This window comes from Rhinichthys klamathensis, unplaced genomic scaffold (assembly GCF_029890125.1).
Source record: "Rhinichthys klamathensis goyatoka isolate OS25496 unplaced genomic scaffold, OSU_Roscu_1.1 h1tg000631l_1, whole genome shotgun sequence".
Classification (NCBI taxonomy): domain Eukaryota; kingdom Metazoa; phylum Chordata; class Actinopteri; order Cypriniformes; family Leuciscidae; genus Rhinichthys; species Rhinichthys klamathensis.
This window is the reverse complement of record NW_026607078.1, coordinates 872,243-890,360: the sequence shown is the minus strand read 5'-3', so window position 1 is coordinate 890,360 and position 18,118 is coordinate 872,243. Positions and strand designations below refer to the sequence as shown.

General features: G+C 38.6%; 1 protein-coding gene across 1 annotated transcript; it reads right to left on the bottom strand.

Moving 5' to 3' along the window:
• Positions 1-348: 348 nt before the first annotated feature.
• On the bottom strand, positions 349-16,863 carry ap1g2 (adaptor related protein complex 1 subunit gamma 2). The gene is made up of 22 exons (XM_056241133.1): positions 16,633-16,863; positions 14,584-14,792; positions 14,282-14,406; positions 14,033-14,174; positions 13,680-13,776; positions 13,475-13,551; positions 13,282-13,377; positions 13,086-13,166; positions 12,884-12,982; positions 12,692-12,747; positions 12,272-12,385; positions 12,033-12,173; positions 11,111-11,165; positions 10,578-10,700; positions 10,136-10,225; positions 9,091-9,218; positions 8,286-8,390; positions 8,017-8,161; positions 7,800-7,932; positions 7,149-7,300; positions 600-698; positions 349-498 (listed from the first exon to the last, which is right to left on the bottom strand). Exons 2-22 carry the CDS (start codon positions 14,782-14,784, stop codon positions 373-375), a joined length of 2,385 nt encoding a protein of 794 aa, XP_056097108.1. The 5' UTR covers positions 14,785-14,792; positions 16,633-16,863; the 3' UTR covers positions 349-372.
• Between the last annotated feature and the right edge of the window lie 1,255 nt (positions 16,864-18,118).

Below are 18,118 nucleotides of genomic sequence, written 5' to 3'. Positions count from 1 at the left end.
AAAATGATAAGAGGCTTAATGATAACAAAGGCAATTGGAGCTCAAATGAATTAATTAGGGCATAAGAAGGATATCTGTAATTCAAGTTCTTAAACTTGTTGACAGGGTTATTTAGTGACCGTACACAAAGGAGCTTATCTAATGACAGTGTGCATTAGTTTGACTGTTCACTCTTGTGCAGTAATGACAGCACATCAAACCACACTTTGTTCTAGACAATTCAAACCAAGATAACACTTCATAAAACACCTGTTGTATCAAATCTGCCATGAGTGTTCAGTCCATAATAGAAAGGTTGACAGACAGCTGCCTATTCCTGTAGATTTCAAACTCAATGAGAGAGTCATGACAGATTCTGAACTCGTAGGTCGGTCACAAAGGGCTGATTGATGGTAGATAGTTCCAGCCCAGACTAGGAAAGGAGTCAATTTGTACTGTGTCCTGATGCACTGCATCCTGATGTGAGTAAGACACTCGAACCCGCATCTTAAGGCTGACCTGTAGGGGGGAAATAAAAGTACAGTCAAGCTTTTAATATATAGCACCGATAAGTTTAGTGAGAAACACAGTCGCACAAAACCAAAGCAGGATGGACTTGCCTTGTTAGGGTTGTTGAGTAAAACCGTCTGTGTGACTTGACCAAGGCCATGTGCTGGAATCACATTACCACTTGGAGCCTTCATCTGCAGCTGAACACTCTGAAAAAGGAGAATAATATTGTTTTAATGTGATAACAGCGTTTGACAGATTCTGACAAACGTATAATTTCTTTCTTTCAAATTTACAACCCCATTTCCAGAAAAATTGGCACATTTTAAAAAATGCAATTCAAATCTGTTCTTGAATTCTCTAACCTGTTTTCACTGACCAACTTAATTGTATTTTGTAAACATACATATATATATATATATTTGATGGCGGTGACACACTCCAAAAAAGCTGGGACAGAGGCATGTTTACCACTGTATCACATCACCTTTCCTTTTAATAACACTTTTTAATCATTTGGAGACAGATCTGAACTGCAGGCAGCCAATCAAGCACATCCCTTCTTCGGTGAAGAGTATCAATGTAGAAACCACTCTGTTGTTGTAGCATGTGCTGAATGAGGCCTAGCATTGTCTCTGTACAATCCCAATATACGCCTCGACGTCAATGATGCTTTCACACACATGCAAGTCACCCATACTGTTTGCATTGATGCCCCCCCATACCATAACGGATGTTTGCTTTTGCATCTGTGGCTGATGAAAGTCCGGATGGTCCCGACCCTTTCGTCTTTGGGACTGAAAACTCGATATCCATTTTTCCCAAAAACATGCTGAAACATGGACTCATCTGACCACAGCACACATTTCCACTGTCACTGTCTTTTAGACCATCTGAGATGAGCTCAAGTCCAGAGAACTCGGTAGCATCTCTGCATTGAACAGATGGATGCTCCTTTTATACCCAAACACGATACCCTCACCTATTACCAGTTCACCTGCTAATTGTGAGCTGTTACAAAACAGTTTAAAATGATATCCCACATTTTTTGGAGTGTGTTGCAACCATCAAAATACACATACAATTAATTTGGCCAGTGAAAACAAGGAATTTTTTCCTTTGTATTTTTGTCAGTTAAATAAAGGTTCAAGAGAATTAACAAATCACAGATTCTTGATTTTATTGCGTTTTACAAAATGTCCCAACTATTCTAGAATTGGGGTTGTGTTTATTGAGAAATATCATTTATTGCGGATGTAATGTGGAGAATCACATTTATCATTTCTTTGGTACAAAACGCATTCAATGACTCATTTGAAATTACATCATTTCAAAAGGTAACATAATACAAAACTGAATAAGGGCTCGTTCACACAGAATGCTTTTTTGCTTTGCCCCACGTCTTTGCAGAGCAGAATGGAGAAGCTTCTCACTGCAGAGCAAATGGGTGGAGCTTATGTTTAGCGTAATTCTATGATGTAATTTGGGCCTAATAGTCCGTGAGGCAAACCCCCAAATTTCAGAAATTTGTCTCATAAGAGGGCACCAATGCTACTCTTTTTTATTCAACAGAGGGATGTCCCTGGACCACAAAAATGCATGATAGCAATTCTTAGTGGGTAGCTTAAAGGATACTCCACTTTTTTTGGAAATAGGCTCATTTTACAACTCCCTCAGAGTTAAACTGTTGAGTTTTACCGTTTTTGAATCCATTCAGCCGATCTCCGGTTCTGACGGTACCACTTTTAGCATAGCTTAGCATACATCATTGAAGTGGACAAGACCATTAGCAGTTCTCAAACAAAAATCACCAAAGAGTTTCAACATTTTTCCTATTTAAAACTTGACTCTTCTGTAGTTACATCGTGCACTAAGACCGACGGAAAATGTAAAGTTGCGATTTTCTAGGCTGATATGGCTAGGAACTATACTCTCATTCCTGCGTAATAATCAAGAAACTTCACTGCCGTACCATGAGAGCAGCAGGCGTAATGATATGATGCAGCGCTTGAAAATATGCCACCTTCCGTCAACACAACGGAACTATTTTCAGGCGCTGCATCATATCATTACGCCTGCTGCTCTCATGGTACGGCAGTAAAGTTTCTTGATTATTACGCAGGAATGAGAGTATAGTTCCTAGCCATATCAGCCTAGAAAATCGCAACTTTACATTTTCCGTCGGTCTTAATGCACGATGTAACTACAGAAAAGTCAAGTTTTAAATAGGAAAAATATCGAAACTCTTTGGTGATTTTTGTTTGAGAACTGCTAATGGTCTTGTCCACTTCAATGATGTATGCTAAGCTATGCTAAAAGTGGTACCGCCAGAACCGGAGATCGGCTGAATGGATTCAAAAACGGTCAAACTCAACAGTTTAACTCTGGGGGAGTTGTAAAATGAGCCTATTTCCAAAAAAAGTGGAGTATCCCTTTAAGGTAAAAAAAATCACCAATTTTATGTTTGACCCCCCAAACATTTGGCAAATTCCATTTACGGTCGGTTATTTCTATAATTCATTATTTTTGGTACCAAAACATTACTTGGTGATATCTAGGTTGGAATTTTGTCGAAATTTTAACTTGTTTAAAAAATATTGTTATTGAGATTTTTTTTTTTGCAGAAAACATAGTGGTGTACAGCTTTAACTCATTGTTTTAAACTTAGGACCAGTCTGTAAATGCCTCCGTTTAACAGGTAAGAATGAATTTTGCAATGAGGGCGTGGCTATCGAACAAACGCTCTCTGGCTATTCAGCGACTCTCAAGCTCGTTTAGAGCGGGGACCGAGAGTCCCCACAGAACCTTTCTGAGGATGCTAGGCCTCATGGCCTCTGCTTCATAAGTACGTCCGCAGAGTATGCTACACATACTGCAGTACTGGCTAAAACCACAGGTTTCCCCCCAATCATGGCGCTAAAGCCATCTCTATATCAGGGTAAACCACGGCTGCACCAGAGCCCTGGTTGAAACCCAGTCTCTTGGAGTCAGGGGTGAGCTTGGACCAACACGGAGAGACGGTTTCATATCAACTGCCTAGAATTGCTGGTGGTTTTAAAACCTTTCTACCACGTTTGTCAGGTCACCATGTCCTGGTCCACATGGAAAACACAACAGTAGTGTCCTATATAAACTGCCAGGGGGGGGGGGGGGGGGGGGGGGGGGGCTCAGGTTGAGACGACTGTACGAACTGGCCAGAAGTCTCCTCTTATGGGCAGAAAACAACCTGCGCTCGCTGAGAGCAACGCATGTTCCACGGAAACTGAACCAGGAAGCAGATATGCTGTCCCGGGGCAATGTGTCCCCAGGGGAATGGACCCTCCATCCCCAAACAGTTCAAATTATCTGGAGTGTTTTCAGGAGGGCAGAGGTCAAATTCTTTGCCTCCAAAGACAACTCTCACTGCCAAATATTTTTCTCGAAAAGCAGGAATGCGCTGGCCCACGAATGGCCCAGCCTTCACCTGTATGCCTTTCCTCCAGTCTTGCTCCTCCCTCAGGTCATAAAGAGGATCAGGGAGGGCAGACACTCAGTCCTACTAGTGGCCCCTCTCTGGCGGACCCAACCTTGGTTCCCCGAGTTGATTCTGCTGCTCACAGCAGCCCCATGGCCAATACCCCTGAGGAAAGACCTAGGCGAACAGGAAGATTTGGCACCCCCCGTCCCAAACTATGGGCCCTCAATGTGTGGCCCCTCGACGGGAGCTAGTGGAGCTCCCAGCGAGTGTCCTGAGCACAATCAATGAGGCTAGAGCTCCGTCCACAAAGACGCCTCTATGCTCTTAAGTGGTCTGTGTTCTCTGGCTGGTGCTCAGCAAGAAACCAGGACCCAAACCCATGTGAAGTGTCACCAGGACCCAAACCTATGTGAGGTGTCACTGATACTTTTCTCCAAACTCATTCAACCCTGTTTAAAGCACAAGTGATCACTCTCTCTGCTCTTCCCACATCGGAAGATGAGCAGCAATTACACCTACTCTGCCCGGTACAGACGCTCCGCTCAGTACAAACAGTCAGAGCAGCTCTTTATGAGCTTCGGTGGTCGCACAGTGCTTGATCACAAAGCAAAGATTATGCCGATGGCTGGTGGATGCTATGGCTTTAGCATATGCCTCTATGGGCCTGCAATGCCCCATAAGCATCACAGCTCCCTCCACTAGAGGCATGGCCTCCTCCTGGGCATGGTCCAGTGGAGTATCTATTGGCGATATATGTATAGTGGCCGGCTGGTCCTCGCAGTCCATCTATGCCAGGTTTTATAACTTGGAAGTCCCTGCACTGCAGGCACATATCCTTTCTGTGTGATGAAGTCAGCCTCAGTGAGCCAGGCCCATCATAATTAGGGCTTTTGTCCGTTCAACACCTCATGCCAAAAGGCCCTTGCTTCGGACCCTTATGCAAGCATCCTGACATCAGAAGATGTCGTTGCTCTTATCATAGCACAGCGTGATTGGGTTGGTTCCCCATAGCGTATAGCTACGCAATACATATGACCGTTCGAAGGGAGATATATTGAACCATATTTGCACAAAATATTGTTTTGTGTTAATATAATTCCAAAATTGTGTTATATTTTCCTTATTTTGTTGTATATTTTCTGTCCTAAAGAGCATATATATTTTATTTTATTTTTAATTTCACAGTGATATCTCATCGTAAAAGAGATCTAAAGCAATAGATATGTCAATATAACAGTTTATCAATGTTGAGATTTAGTTTGGATAATTAGAATTTTTCAGCACAATTAAATGTAAAATTGGTATTTTTCATACCTTAAGGCTTAAGCTACCTACATGGCACTGCTATCATGCATTTTTGTGGTCAGGGGGCATGCCTGTTTTGAAAAATAACCATTAGAATTGGTGCCCTTTTTGATACCAATTTTCTCCCCGCCTCACGGACTATAATGGGTGGAGCTACAATATCCAACCACACCCTCACTCTACCCTTACCCTACCCACAACTCTAATAGAAGTGTTAATTAGAGAAGTGCTCCAGAAGTGCTCCAGAGAGGAGGAGCTGGTCGTCATTTTACTCTGCAGTGAGTAATACTTGGTGGAATTAGGAAAAAAACGCAGTCTCGAGAAGCGGAGAAGTCGAACTGATTTTGACTTGAATGCCGCGTTATTAGAACGCAGTGTCATGCGCGAGACGCTGCAAAAGACGCAAGACGCAAGTGCAACGGTTATACATGTCCGTCTAGCCTAGCGCGTTCACATAGAAAAACAATGGAAAAGAAGCGAATTGGAAGGAAAAAAAAAAACGCGTTCTGTGTGAACGGTCCCTAAAGCCTTGTTTATACTCGACGCGTCCGCAAGAGCGCGAAGGTGCGCACGGCAAAATGACGTAATTGCGGTGTGGGCGGTCGTGCGCGTTGGGTGCGCAAGACCCCATTTCGCCTGGCGGTGTGCACGGCACTTTTTGTAACATCGCGCGCGGCGCCGCATCCGAAGATGAACGACTTCGAGCCGAATCAGGCCGAACTGGAACGTCTGTACCAGCATGTTTATGATCATTCTATACACAGAGACATTTGCATTGATGGGCGACCATAAAAGCCTCTCATTTTGTGAATAGGAACACATTTGCATTAAGCACCCAGTTTGCACTTGTCTAAAGTAACTGCTTACATTTATAAAATAAGGCTACAATAGCAGAAGTAAGCCCTGCTGATGAAATTAAGGTTTAAACACTCTTCAATAAGGCTTCAGTTGTTTAACGAGTTTGTACAAGAAAGTACAATACACCTACTGCATTTATTACTCTTTTAATATGAATCAGCTATTAATTAACTACTAATAAACGGCAAACTACTTCTTCACTGCTGATTCCTGGTGGTTTAGAGGAGAATTACTCCGAGTCGCCCCCTGTCGTTTCACAGAATAGCACAACGGCGAGCGCGTCAAGTATAAACGCCTCGTCCGTTTGGAGAGGTGCGCGCGCAGTCAGCGGAGACTCGCGCTCGTGCGGACGCGTCGAGTATAAACAAGGCTAGACAGTAATTACTACAGCAATACCATACTGAAATATATTCCAAATCTAAAAAAATCAAATACTATAAAAACAATTAGATGTAGCTGAACACCTACACCCAGTCTATCAATTGTGTTACCATCTATACAATAGAGGACAATTTTATATTGTAATGTAAACATGGACCATTAAACATACTGCAGTGAATTCTAAACAGTAGAGAGCTGTCATTCTTGTTTTGTACATAAATTTTACATAAGAAAAACATTTTGTGATGCTACTTGTGATTAGAGTTTTACAGGTAATTCTTTATAAGTGACAAAGTGTGTTGGGTGAAAAACTTTGCTAGTGTTTTGGAAGTGTTGTATAAAGTGTTTTGGTAGTTTTAGTGCATTATGAATGTGCAATAAACTCCTGTGCCAAGTTGAAAGTTAGTTAGGAAAAATGTGCAAAAAGTTTTTAAAAGTGACTCAAGTATTGAGAAATAAGTCCTACAGAGTGTTAAAAAAAAAAAAAAAAACTGTTAATCTTCTAGATTCAGTAAATTTTTTGTATGCCTGTCACTTTTTGAACAACGGTTGAGTAGTTCACTCTAGTACACACTCAAAAAGATTATGTTATAAAAGACTGTTGACAAATAGGTTTACAGTGAATTTTCATGAAAATGGGCTGAAATTAATATCAGACCTTAGGGACAGCTGCTTGAAGAGTGAAGTTGGTGACGTCACTCTGAGTGGAGTTAGAGGCAATAAGGGTGACCGTGACATCTGTTTCTGTCTGTTTGTCACATTGGGTTTTCAGGGTTAATCCATTCTTCTCATACACCGTCACAGTGGGAACTACATGCAAACACACGAACACCGAGGTGAAAACTGTAATATTATCACAATTTAAAATAATAATTTTCTATTTTAATATCTTTTAAAATGCAATTTATTCCTGTGATGGCAAAGCTGAATTTTCAGCTGCCATTACTCCAGGCTTCAGTGTCACATGATCCTTCAAAAATCACTCTAATATGCTGATTTGTTGCTTTTATAAATGTTGAAAAAAGTTGTGCTACTTTATGTTTTTTGTGGATACAATTTTTCAGGATTCTTTGATGAATGGAATGTAAAAAAACAAAACAAACAGAATTTATTTGAAATAGAAATAGAATTTGTAACATTAGAAATGTAATTTTTGGTCAATTTAATGCATCCTTGCATAATAAAAATATTTTATTTAAAAAATAAAAACTGATCCCAAAATTTTAATGGTAATGTATCTTTCAGGGGTTTTTTAAAGGTCAAACACAACTGGAGAAATCATCAGTGCTTCAGGTGTCCATGTTCTCACCTGGTGTCGGTTCCAGTCCTCCCAGCAGGTCAAGAAGATCGGCACTAGAGGTAGTTGTTGGAGTGATGGTTGGGGCAGGCTTGGGCTGGAGAGGCGTGTCGGTCCCACCCAAGAGATCCAGAAGGTCGCACACCTTTAACAAAAGAATAAATACAAACAAATGTGTATCTATTCTTTAACAGTTCAGTGTCTAAATACAATATCATATAATAATTACCTGGCTTGCTGGTTCTGAGAGCAAACCTGCCTCAATTAGTTTGGGTTTGGATGGGTCAGGCTCCTTAATCTCGTCTGATGTGTCTCCATTAGTGTGTCCAGGTGAGTTCTTATCCATCACAGGCATTCTTTCCAACACTGCAGCTCTGAGAGGAAGACGGCGAACTTGATCACTTAATCATGAATTGCTTAAGAGCTGCACCATTCATGCATGATCTCAGGGTTTTTTTTTACTGGCAAATAATAGGCTAATAAAGCACACAGCGGTACCTCATGTGGTCATATTTCTTGAAGAGTGCATTATATTCGACCGCTCTCTGCTGAAGTTCCAGGTCAATGCAGCTGCCGTAAATACTGACAATACTTCTGATTCGGCTGATTAAGAGAAAAACAGAAAGATTAAAAAGATCTAAGATAAAACAGGCTCAAAGAAACAAGCAAATTCATTGAGAGAGGATGTACTGTACGATATATCAGTACCATAATTGTTATCAGCGCAAATTATAATCTTTTTTATTTACAAATTTTAATTTTCTATTTTTAGTATGTTAACATTTTTCTGGTGTCCCACAATACATTTACAATGTTGAAAACAGATGTGCTGCTTAATATTCTTCTTTGTTTGTAATGATGTAAATGTCTTTACAGTCACTTTTGATCAATTGAATGTGTCCAAGCTGAATAAAAGTATTAACTTATTTAAAAAAAAAAAAAAAAACTACTGACCCCCAATATATATTGGATATATAATTGTTTATGCTCAATTCCCCTATTTTTCTTTTAGAGTACATATGCTGTCCTCTAACGTGCATAAAAAACAAAACACTAAAATGTAAATAACTGTTAAATGTAATCTTTAGAAAATCTCAATATGAATATCCTTTTTTATACTGTACGTTATATTCTTGTGATGTCTAAACTCACTTGTGGCATTTAAAATGATTGAGTTTAGATTTCAGCGTTTTAAATTCATTTAGACAAAATACTGTAGAATTATACAAATACTTCTTACATTATTTTTCATATTCAATTCACAGTGCATTTTTTGCCAGTATTTCATAATAACTTTTCTCACTCGACATTGTCAGTGATCCGAGTGCTCAGCTTCATGGTAGCAGTAAGTGCGAAGCCTCTGGTTGCTGGTGATGACATGTGAGACTGAAGAACTGTCTCCAAGGCCTCTAGGACGTCATCTTCTGTAACCTAATGGCAGAAGAGGCCCAAAACACAATTTAGTCACTCCTTAAACAACAAGTACTGTGGTGGTACAGGGGAGGCATCAGATATCAGTATCATCGCAATTTGTTTCATTTATCATGGTGTAATTGATGTGCAAAACTACATGTTTTCAAAACTGACTAATTGGTTAAGGATAGAAATTATTGTAAGTATAATTATGCTAGTTCGTGAGACACAACTTCTCAGATGGGTTGCTGTTAAAGGGATGTTCAGCCAAAAATGAAAATTCTGTCATCATTTACTCACCCTCAAGTTGTTCCAAACCTGTATGAATCTCCTTCTGCTGAACACAAAAGATGATATTTTGAAGAATGTCGGTAATCAAACAGTTGATGGACCCCATTGACTTCCATAGTATGATAAAAAAAAAAATACTATGGAAGTCAATGGGTCCATCAACTGTTTTGGTTACTGACATTCTTTAAAATATCTTCTTTTCTGTTCAGCAGAAGAAAGAAATGAATACAGGTTTGGAACAACATGAGGGTTGGAACATGAGTTATTTTCAGAGGACAGTAAATATATACTGCTATACAAGCGGCACATTGACTACTCTAAAATCTATCCAAGTTTCATTTCTATAGTATTGTCGAGAAGATATACTAAAATGTTTTCTGAAATGTGAGGGGTGTACTCACTTTCGTGAGATACTGTACAAGGTACATCAAAAAATAAACATTTGAGCTACCATGGTACTTGGTAAAAAAAAGAAAAAAAAAAGAAGAGTAATATTGGATTCCTTCTTGTTAGTGGCTTGCAACATACTTTATATGTATTCATTTATATGTCAGATTCACATTGATCCAGTATTGACACCGATTAGTGCACCAAATGTGCTCCCTATATAATTTTACATGTATCATTATTTTATTTCTGTTTACCTGCATAGGCTCAATTTCCTCACACTCGCCCTTCAACAGCAGGTCTCCATACTCCCCTATACACCAGCACGCAACTTGGACCAAGGATTGCTATGAAAATAAACTGTCTATTACACACAAACAGGAACGTATGAAATGTTCACACATGACACATCATTGCCCAGAGACGCTCAAAGGCCAAAAACACAATGCACATGTTTGTAAGAAACAAGAATGCATCTTGTGAGGAAGGCCAGAACACGTTTTTACATTTCACTGCGCAGCTTTTCCAATGTTTTTTTAATGTGAACATGCGCTAGTCACACTTGCGTCTTTTGCAGCGCCTCGTGCATGACATGGAGTTCTAGAAACGCAGTGCTCAAGAAGTTAAACTTTTAAACTCGTTAGTAGAGACTCCAAGACCTGTGTGAATGGCCCCTTATAAGCAAAAACATATCCTTACCTGTGAAATATCTTTTACAAGCGCTCTATAGAGCTTGTGAACAGTGTAACAGTGGAGCTCAGAAGCAGTAGTGATGAGTTGGATTAGGTTGGGCACAGTCTCATCTCTTACATCGCCCCCTGCCTGAAAGAGAAAGTACTACATTTAAAACTTGATACAGTTGAAAAGATACAGTAGTTCACCTAATACATTCTAACCCAGTATCATTTTCTTTTATAGATATTTTTTCCAGTCTATTCCTCACACAAAGCTATCTTGTGGCGTCAGAAGGTTTAAAATAATGCTCGTCATCAGTCATATTGGCTACTTTTATGATACTTTGTTATTTTTCGAGCTTGGCATTTAAAAAAACAACAACACCATTTACATTTATTGCATGGAAAAGCTGCCAAACATTGTGCGTGAGATTTTCTGTTGTGTTTCACAAAAAACATAATTTCACATCATTACTTATTTGCAAATGGGAAGACTTTTTGTCGTATTTTGGGAGGCATGTGTAACCCTTTTAGTTTTGTGTAGCAGTGGCTATTTACCGTAGTGAGCACATGCAGGATGGTATCAATGTGCCAGCGCTTAGAAGGGGAATACCTGACCAAGACACAGAGAGAGAGACACACAAAGACAAAGTGCTTTTCAGTGCCTGTAACTTGCTGCCACATATACAAATAGACAGGTTAACACAGAAAACAACAAAAAAGGCAATAAATCAGGATTCCTCCACATGACACGTTTTAGAATGGGTTAGCCATTGATTGCAAAGACTGAGCATGAATATTAATTAGCTCAGATAATCTTCATGGTCCAGTTGTCTAATTAATATTCAAGAACCTTAACCTTGGTATTTTTTATAGACTGATGTGTACAGATGTGTTTGAGTCACACGGTCTTGTAGATGTTTGGCACTGAGACGTTCCACATGCTGTTTGAGCTAGTTTGCCGGGATATGTTTACATGTTGTTTTTGTATATTAATTAATAATTAATCGGGGGAGCAGATCTGTATTAGGACTTAATAATTTACCATGAAGATATGGGTAAAAACTACATTTCTAAAATACACATTTGTGTCTCCTAAAAATTATGAAGAGTGAAGTTTGTGCTTTTTGCTCAATTCACATGCCCAGATAAATGTAACATACCTTATTTGATAATCTTTTGCCTGCCAGAGTACATAAATTAAAATGTACAGATTGTTTGTTAAGATAAATATGAGATTTAGCACCACACATTATCTGATATCCTTAGCTACCTCTCCAAGTTACATAGAGAGGTAAGCTATACATTTTAACATTAAAGATGGGAAATGGCATTAAACGTAGGCATGTCTTACAGGACAATACTTAGATATGAGTGACAGTGTTTAATAGGAGAGATACACAAATGAGCGGAGCTGAACCACAGACATATAATGGATGAAACTAACAGGTAGATGCAAAGTACAAAGGACTGATGATACCTTTCAGCAGCGTTGAAGATGCCAGAAGCGGTTTGAGATCGAAGCTCTAGGGGACAGGTTGAAAGAAAAATGAGAAGCTCCTTCATCATTGAGCGAATGTTCACAGCCGACACAAGGGCAAGTGACAGATCCAATGCACGACTGCATAAGAAAAAGAGCAGGATGAATAACTAATTATACCTCAATTTATACATCTGTATTGTCTATATGCATTCTCTTTTTTTAATAATCTATAGTACCGTTTCACAGAGGTGTCTTGATCTTTCAGGCAGTCAACAATGGTGCCTCTGTGCCGCTGCACTGCATTGTGGTCAGTCTGCACTATTTTCTGGAGTGATGTCATTGATATGTAGCTGTAATAGATGAGAGAGACAGAAAATGAGCATGTAATGGCATGAGTAGAGTAACTGATCCCAAACTTTTGAAGCTACTAGAACAAGAAAAACAGGCTAACCCTGACAGTCTCTGTATAACACATTCTGATTAGTCAGCTCAAATATGAATTAAGTGTACAATCAGGTCAGAGAGAAACAAAAGAAGTATGTGGTGGTGTTATAAAAAATGTAATAAAATCCATTAGATCTACTATGATTGATTAGACTGATTTAACAGTTCCAAAGCGTTTAAATATAGAAGTATTTAAAAAAGAAGAAACTTACCGAATATTTCTGTCATTATTAAGTAGAAACCTCCCCAGAATATTTACTGCTAGCACCTTAAAAGACATAAATTATATGCATTAAATGACCTGAAATAAACTACAGAAGCATCATATTCCACTCCTGTTTAACCCAAACAACCCTACTAATCATAAAACTGTATATTAAATCGTATATGAAATTGTGACCAACCCTAAGCCCACTCTCTGAGTTGATGTCCATGATAGTTAGGACGGTTTCATACAGCACAGCACTGCCTGCAGTCTTACTGCTGTCTGTATTTGTAGCCACCTATGCAACAGAATCACCAAGATCAAGCATTAAAACTCTGCTTTAAAAATACATAACTAATATGATTAACTGCATTTCACAGGGTGTGTTTGTTCTATTGTACCTGTGCCAACAAGTCATTCATGGCATCACTAGCGGTGTCATTATTGTGACCCAGAATTCTTAGCAATCTAAGAATGCGCACCTGAGGTACAAAAATAGACCAATCAAGTCCTGATATTCATACAGTTCAGTGTAACATGTAGAAAGTATGTTGTAGCCTGATAAAGAGTGATATTAAGCTTGACTAGCGGACAAACCTGCAGAAAGGGGTCGCTGATACCAGCTACATTGTGCTCTGGAGAATAACTGGATGTCACAAGACCTTTCATGATCTGTACCAGTTCAGGAACAGCCTTATGGGATGGGAAGAAAAAAATAATTAGTAGTCTGTATAACTACTGTATACTAGTAGTTAAAGTAAACGTTTTGGAGAAAATTCACTTGAATTACCTTGCGGAACTGATCAAGAGTGTCAGGATTTTGCACACACAATTCAGTGATAAGAACTACAGCCCCATGCAAAACCCCTGTAAAAACAGTCAGGCAGTTACAAAACCCCATCATATTAAACTTATACTTATACTCATATTATACTGCACATAACACAAACTTTTTTTTGTGAAAACAAGTTATAAAAAGAAACAATGGAGCTAACCATGATTCTTCTCAGATAGAAGAGACCTTGCAGCAGGAATAAACAGCTCTGCAAGCTCTGGGACCTTTCTTATTATGTGGACAGCACACAGTGTGGCCTAAAGCAGGTATCATTATCAGTAGTACACAGAAAAAACAAAACAAAACACAATTTAGCAAGATTATGTTAATCTGGATGATGACGTGACTTAAACACAAGGGCGTAGGTTTGATTTTGACATTGGTGAAGACATAAAAATCATAGCTAGGGACAATTCAGTAGTCGCTGGATATTGGTGGGTCCCTACCATATTCTACGCCCATCCTTAAACTATACTTAAATATGTTTACTGACATAAAATGTCATGAATTTACCTTTTTCTTGATATAAGAATTAGAGGCCCTGAGGAGCCGTTCGATCTCTGGTGCCAGGTCTCGACACATCTCAGCTGAACCCATGCAGGCCAGAGTGCATAGAGCCAGAGACTGAACATACTGACTGATGTGGGAAAGGTCACTACAACAGAGAGAAAAATGGCCAGACAGAATAATGATTTGAAACTGGAATCAAATAATAATATATAAATAACATATTTTATATTATATATAATATACAGCATTTACTTCTTGATTGAGTTGGTAATCAGTAAGCTAGCATCCTGCTTCTCATCCAGGAGCATCATGGCTCCCAGGTAACCCATCCGCTTCTCGTTGTACCTGGGGCTGGCAATCAGACGTACACACTCCATCTGCAGGAGTCAATACTAAAGTTATCACCATAGTAAGATATAAAAGGTGAAAAGACAACTGAAAAAAAAGAATATACAGAGGGATAAGGCTGCACAGATGAGAATTAAGGTGCTAAGATGTGATGTATCCATAATTGGAGATGTAAAAACATGTTATCCATCAATGCAACCGCACACCTGGCCGAAGTGTGCAGGGTAGCCCAGCATGTGCACGTAGAGTAGTTTTGCAAGGCTGTGCGAACGTTCCCCATTGTCACCATGGCGAAACTGTGCTCGGATATCTGCACACTCTCTTTGGATGATGCCCCTCTCCTCGCATTGTGTCCGGGCACTTCGGATGACCCGGATCATTTCCTGTAAACGCACTGATGGAGTCATGACTGTATCTGTAATCAGAGAAATTGAGATTTCATAGAAATTGAAAGAGGAACCAGCATATACCCAGAACAAAGCAATGATTTTACATTGGTAGTTTCTTAGTACTTGATTCAATTGCATTTTTGAACAGACTTAAATAAAACAAATGTTTATATTAAGTGCAACTCTGAGGGTCTAATTTGCTTCCATTTTATATAAAGAACTATCAAGTCATGTCAGGGCAATACCATGACCACTTTTTTTTAATAGAACCTCAATTTGAACACGGCAGTTGACCACCGACCAACACAGCAAACTTCACCCATGTGTAGTATATGTGCAATATATTTAGTGAATAACAATTTGACAATCAGATAACTTGGATTACAATGCAAGAGTCCTATGGATTGCTTACACTACTGTTCGAAAGTTTGGGGTCGATGAGATTTTTTATGTTTTTGAAAGACGTCTCTTATGCTCACCAAGGCTGCATTTATTTGATAAAAAAAAAAAAAAAAATTCTAAATGTGTTCTTTTTTAATAATATATAGAAAGGAAGGTACATTTTAAGCAGCCATTACTCCAGACTTGTGACTAAGCCTCTGCAGATGCAAAAGAGAACCCACGACACACCCCTCCTGATCTCACTCCACTGGCTCCCAGTTGTGGCCAGAATCAAAATTAAAGTTTTAATGCTGTCTTTCAGGACGACCCCTGGAACAGTTTCCCTACCTCATCCAGATCAGGTTACTGAATGAGCCAAAACAATGAGGCAAAAAGTCCCTGCTGGTGTCCTAATCTAGTTTTCCTTTAAACATGACATTGTTTACTACAACGTTTGTTGGCTCTTTGATGAATGCTTTGTTCCTCTTTTGTGAGTCCATTTGGATAAAAGCATCAGCTAAATCCATAAATGTAAATGCTACTATTTTTGTGAAAAATCATGATAATCTTTTTTCAGGATTCTTTGATGAATACAAAAGTTCAACTAATCTTTAATCACTTGTGATCAATTTATTTATTTTATTTTTTTGGAACCTGTGGTACTTTTTTTACAGGATTCATTGCATCCTCCCTGTATTTATGTAAAAGTATTTATTAAAAAAATATTTTGGGCTGCCTTTTTGGAGCATAACGTTTTTTAAAGTCTGTAGCTAGTCATTATAGGCTATATTTGTATTATATGAACAAGAACAATGTAAACATCCCGAGATGTCTCATTTTTGAGTGCACTCTTCCTCTAATATTGTTCTAAGGACCTAAATAGTTTAAAGGTTATTTGGGCCTGTTGCCTCTGGTTCCTCGTCCTCCAGCTGAGGAACACCTGCTTTCATTTCAGATCTTCCCATGATGACTACATCCATTCCCGCATGCGCACCGCGCGCGCTACGCGGCCTTCGGTCGCTGTGACGTTACTAATCTACAAATGCATTCCACATGATCTCATTATCGTTTTGACATCTAACAGAGCCATTTTCATATAATATATACAGCGCAGTCATTCCTAATTGTGTTCATAAATAGTCAGTTTCCTCGAACCACCACCTTTAAACACAAACGCTGTGTGTGCATTAAAATCAGATGCAATAAAATGCTGATAAAACGTCAACAGTCAGGAGATAACGACAGTAAAGACTTGAATGATCTGAAAACGGCGATCAATTTGTGCTGCTCGTCGCTCTCGTCGTTTGCAGGAGATGTAAACATTTCTTGCTTTGTGGTACACTGCATCTGTTTGTGATTAAACGGAGAATTACTTATGATACTTTTCGGTGGCAAAAGTCAAGTTTGTACACCTCCCGAGTGTTGTTAACCAGTGTTTGTATCCGCTGACGTTTCCAGCAACTGATCCCGGGCTCATCGTCTTACCTTAGGGAGCGCAGTAATTCCAATCGCCGAAGCCAGCCGGCTGCTCAGTGACTAATTCATCCGCTCCTCCTCTTCTGTTTAACCTTACGATGTATCTGTTGGTAACCAGAGGAGGTATTTTACTTTACGAGCAACTTTACACAGTAACAGCATTTACAAATGTGTATAAGCCTCATAGTACAGCGCGACTTCCGCCATCCGGGTGTGCCATTCATTCCCGTCGTCCAGCTGCTCTGGAACTGCAAAAAAAGACTTCTGTGTATTTAAAGGACCCGCGAACTATTTCCTGATGTTTCGTCCATTTTCAAAGTAAATTAAAGTAAGTGATTCAATGAATATTACAAAGTAGTATTACATTTATTTAATAAAAATAACTAATATACATTTTTATGTTATTATTTTTATAAGTAGCCTAGTAAACTAGTAAATAATTCTGTTTCATAACTTACCTCTATACTATTTATTCTCTTGAATCCGTAAAATAATTTAAATCATATCATCACGGAATTCTATGGGGATCCAAAATTAGATGTCACTTCTTTTTAGTAGCCATGTTTTGGTAAGATTTTTTTTAAAACGTTTTTATCATAGGCCTATACTGTAAAGGTTTTACTTTTTATGCTCACCAAAACTCAATTTATTAGATAAAAAATACAGTAAAATAGTAGTATTGTAGTACTGCTAGAATTGTAGGCCTTATATCATGTTTTTTTTTTCTATTTTAATATATTTTAAAATAATGATTTCTAAAGTTGAATTTTCATCAGCCATATACTCCAGTCTTCAGTGTCACATGCTCCTTCAGAAATATAGGCCTACCGATAGTTATTTGTCACAATAACATTTCTTCTTATTATTAATGCTGTAAACAGTTGTGCATATGCTTAATATTTTTGTAGGATTTTTTTCTGGATTATTTCAAACGAAGAGCATTTATTTGAAATATAAATATTTTGTAACATTATACATGTCTTTATTTTCGCTTTTGATCAATTTAATGCACCCTTGCTTAATACAATTTTTAATTTCTTAAAAAAAAACTTACCCCAAACTTTTGAACAGTGTATTAGGTAAAAGTTACTGGGATAAATTAGATAGTCTCTCATAAAAAGGAACTAGGTAAACTGGAATATATACGAGGAAGTGAAAAGTTGATATCTGAACCTCAGATCCACATAAATTTGTTGATTGAGCAACTAATTGTCACACTGTTGGGATATTTCTTCACTAAGTATAGTGTCTGAATGAAACACTTGTGAAATTGCTAGAAACATAGCTGACATTCATTTATCCAGTATTTGTTCAGGAGCTGAACTCTGTCAACTCTGTTCTTAGACAGCACTGTGCATTGAAGGATTGGGGGGTGTAGATACCACTTGTTTTACAAAGAATGGACATGACTGTAGTGAAATAAAGTCACACTAAAAACAATGGGGTCTGTATAATAGCAGCACATTGTATAAAGTATTTTAACTGTAGATGTCAC

Bases quoted from the DNA above. Each gene is read 5' to 3' on its own strand.
- ap1g2 (XM_056241133.1), bottom strand. From the start codon at position 14,784: ATGACTCCATCAGTGCGTTTACAGGAAATGATCCGGGTCATCCGAAGT. The intron at 12,386-12,691 runs GTAAGTTTCTTC...CATCTATTACAG, and splicing joins AATAATGACAGAAATATTCG to CTACATATCAATGACATCAC. The intron at 12,174-12,271 runs GTACTATAGATT...TTTCTTATGCAG, and splicing joins CAAGACACCTCTGTGAAACG to TCGTGCATTGGATCTGTCAC.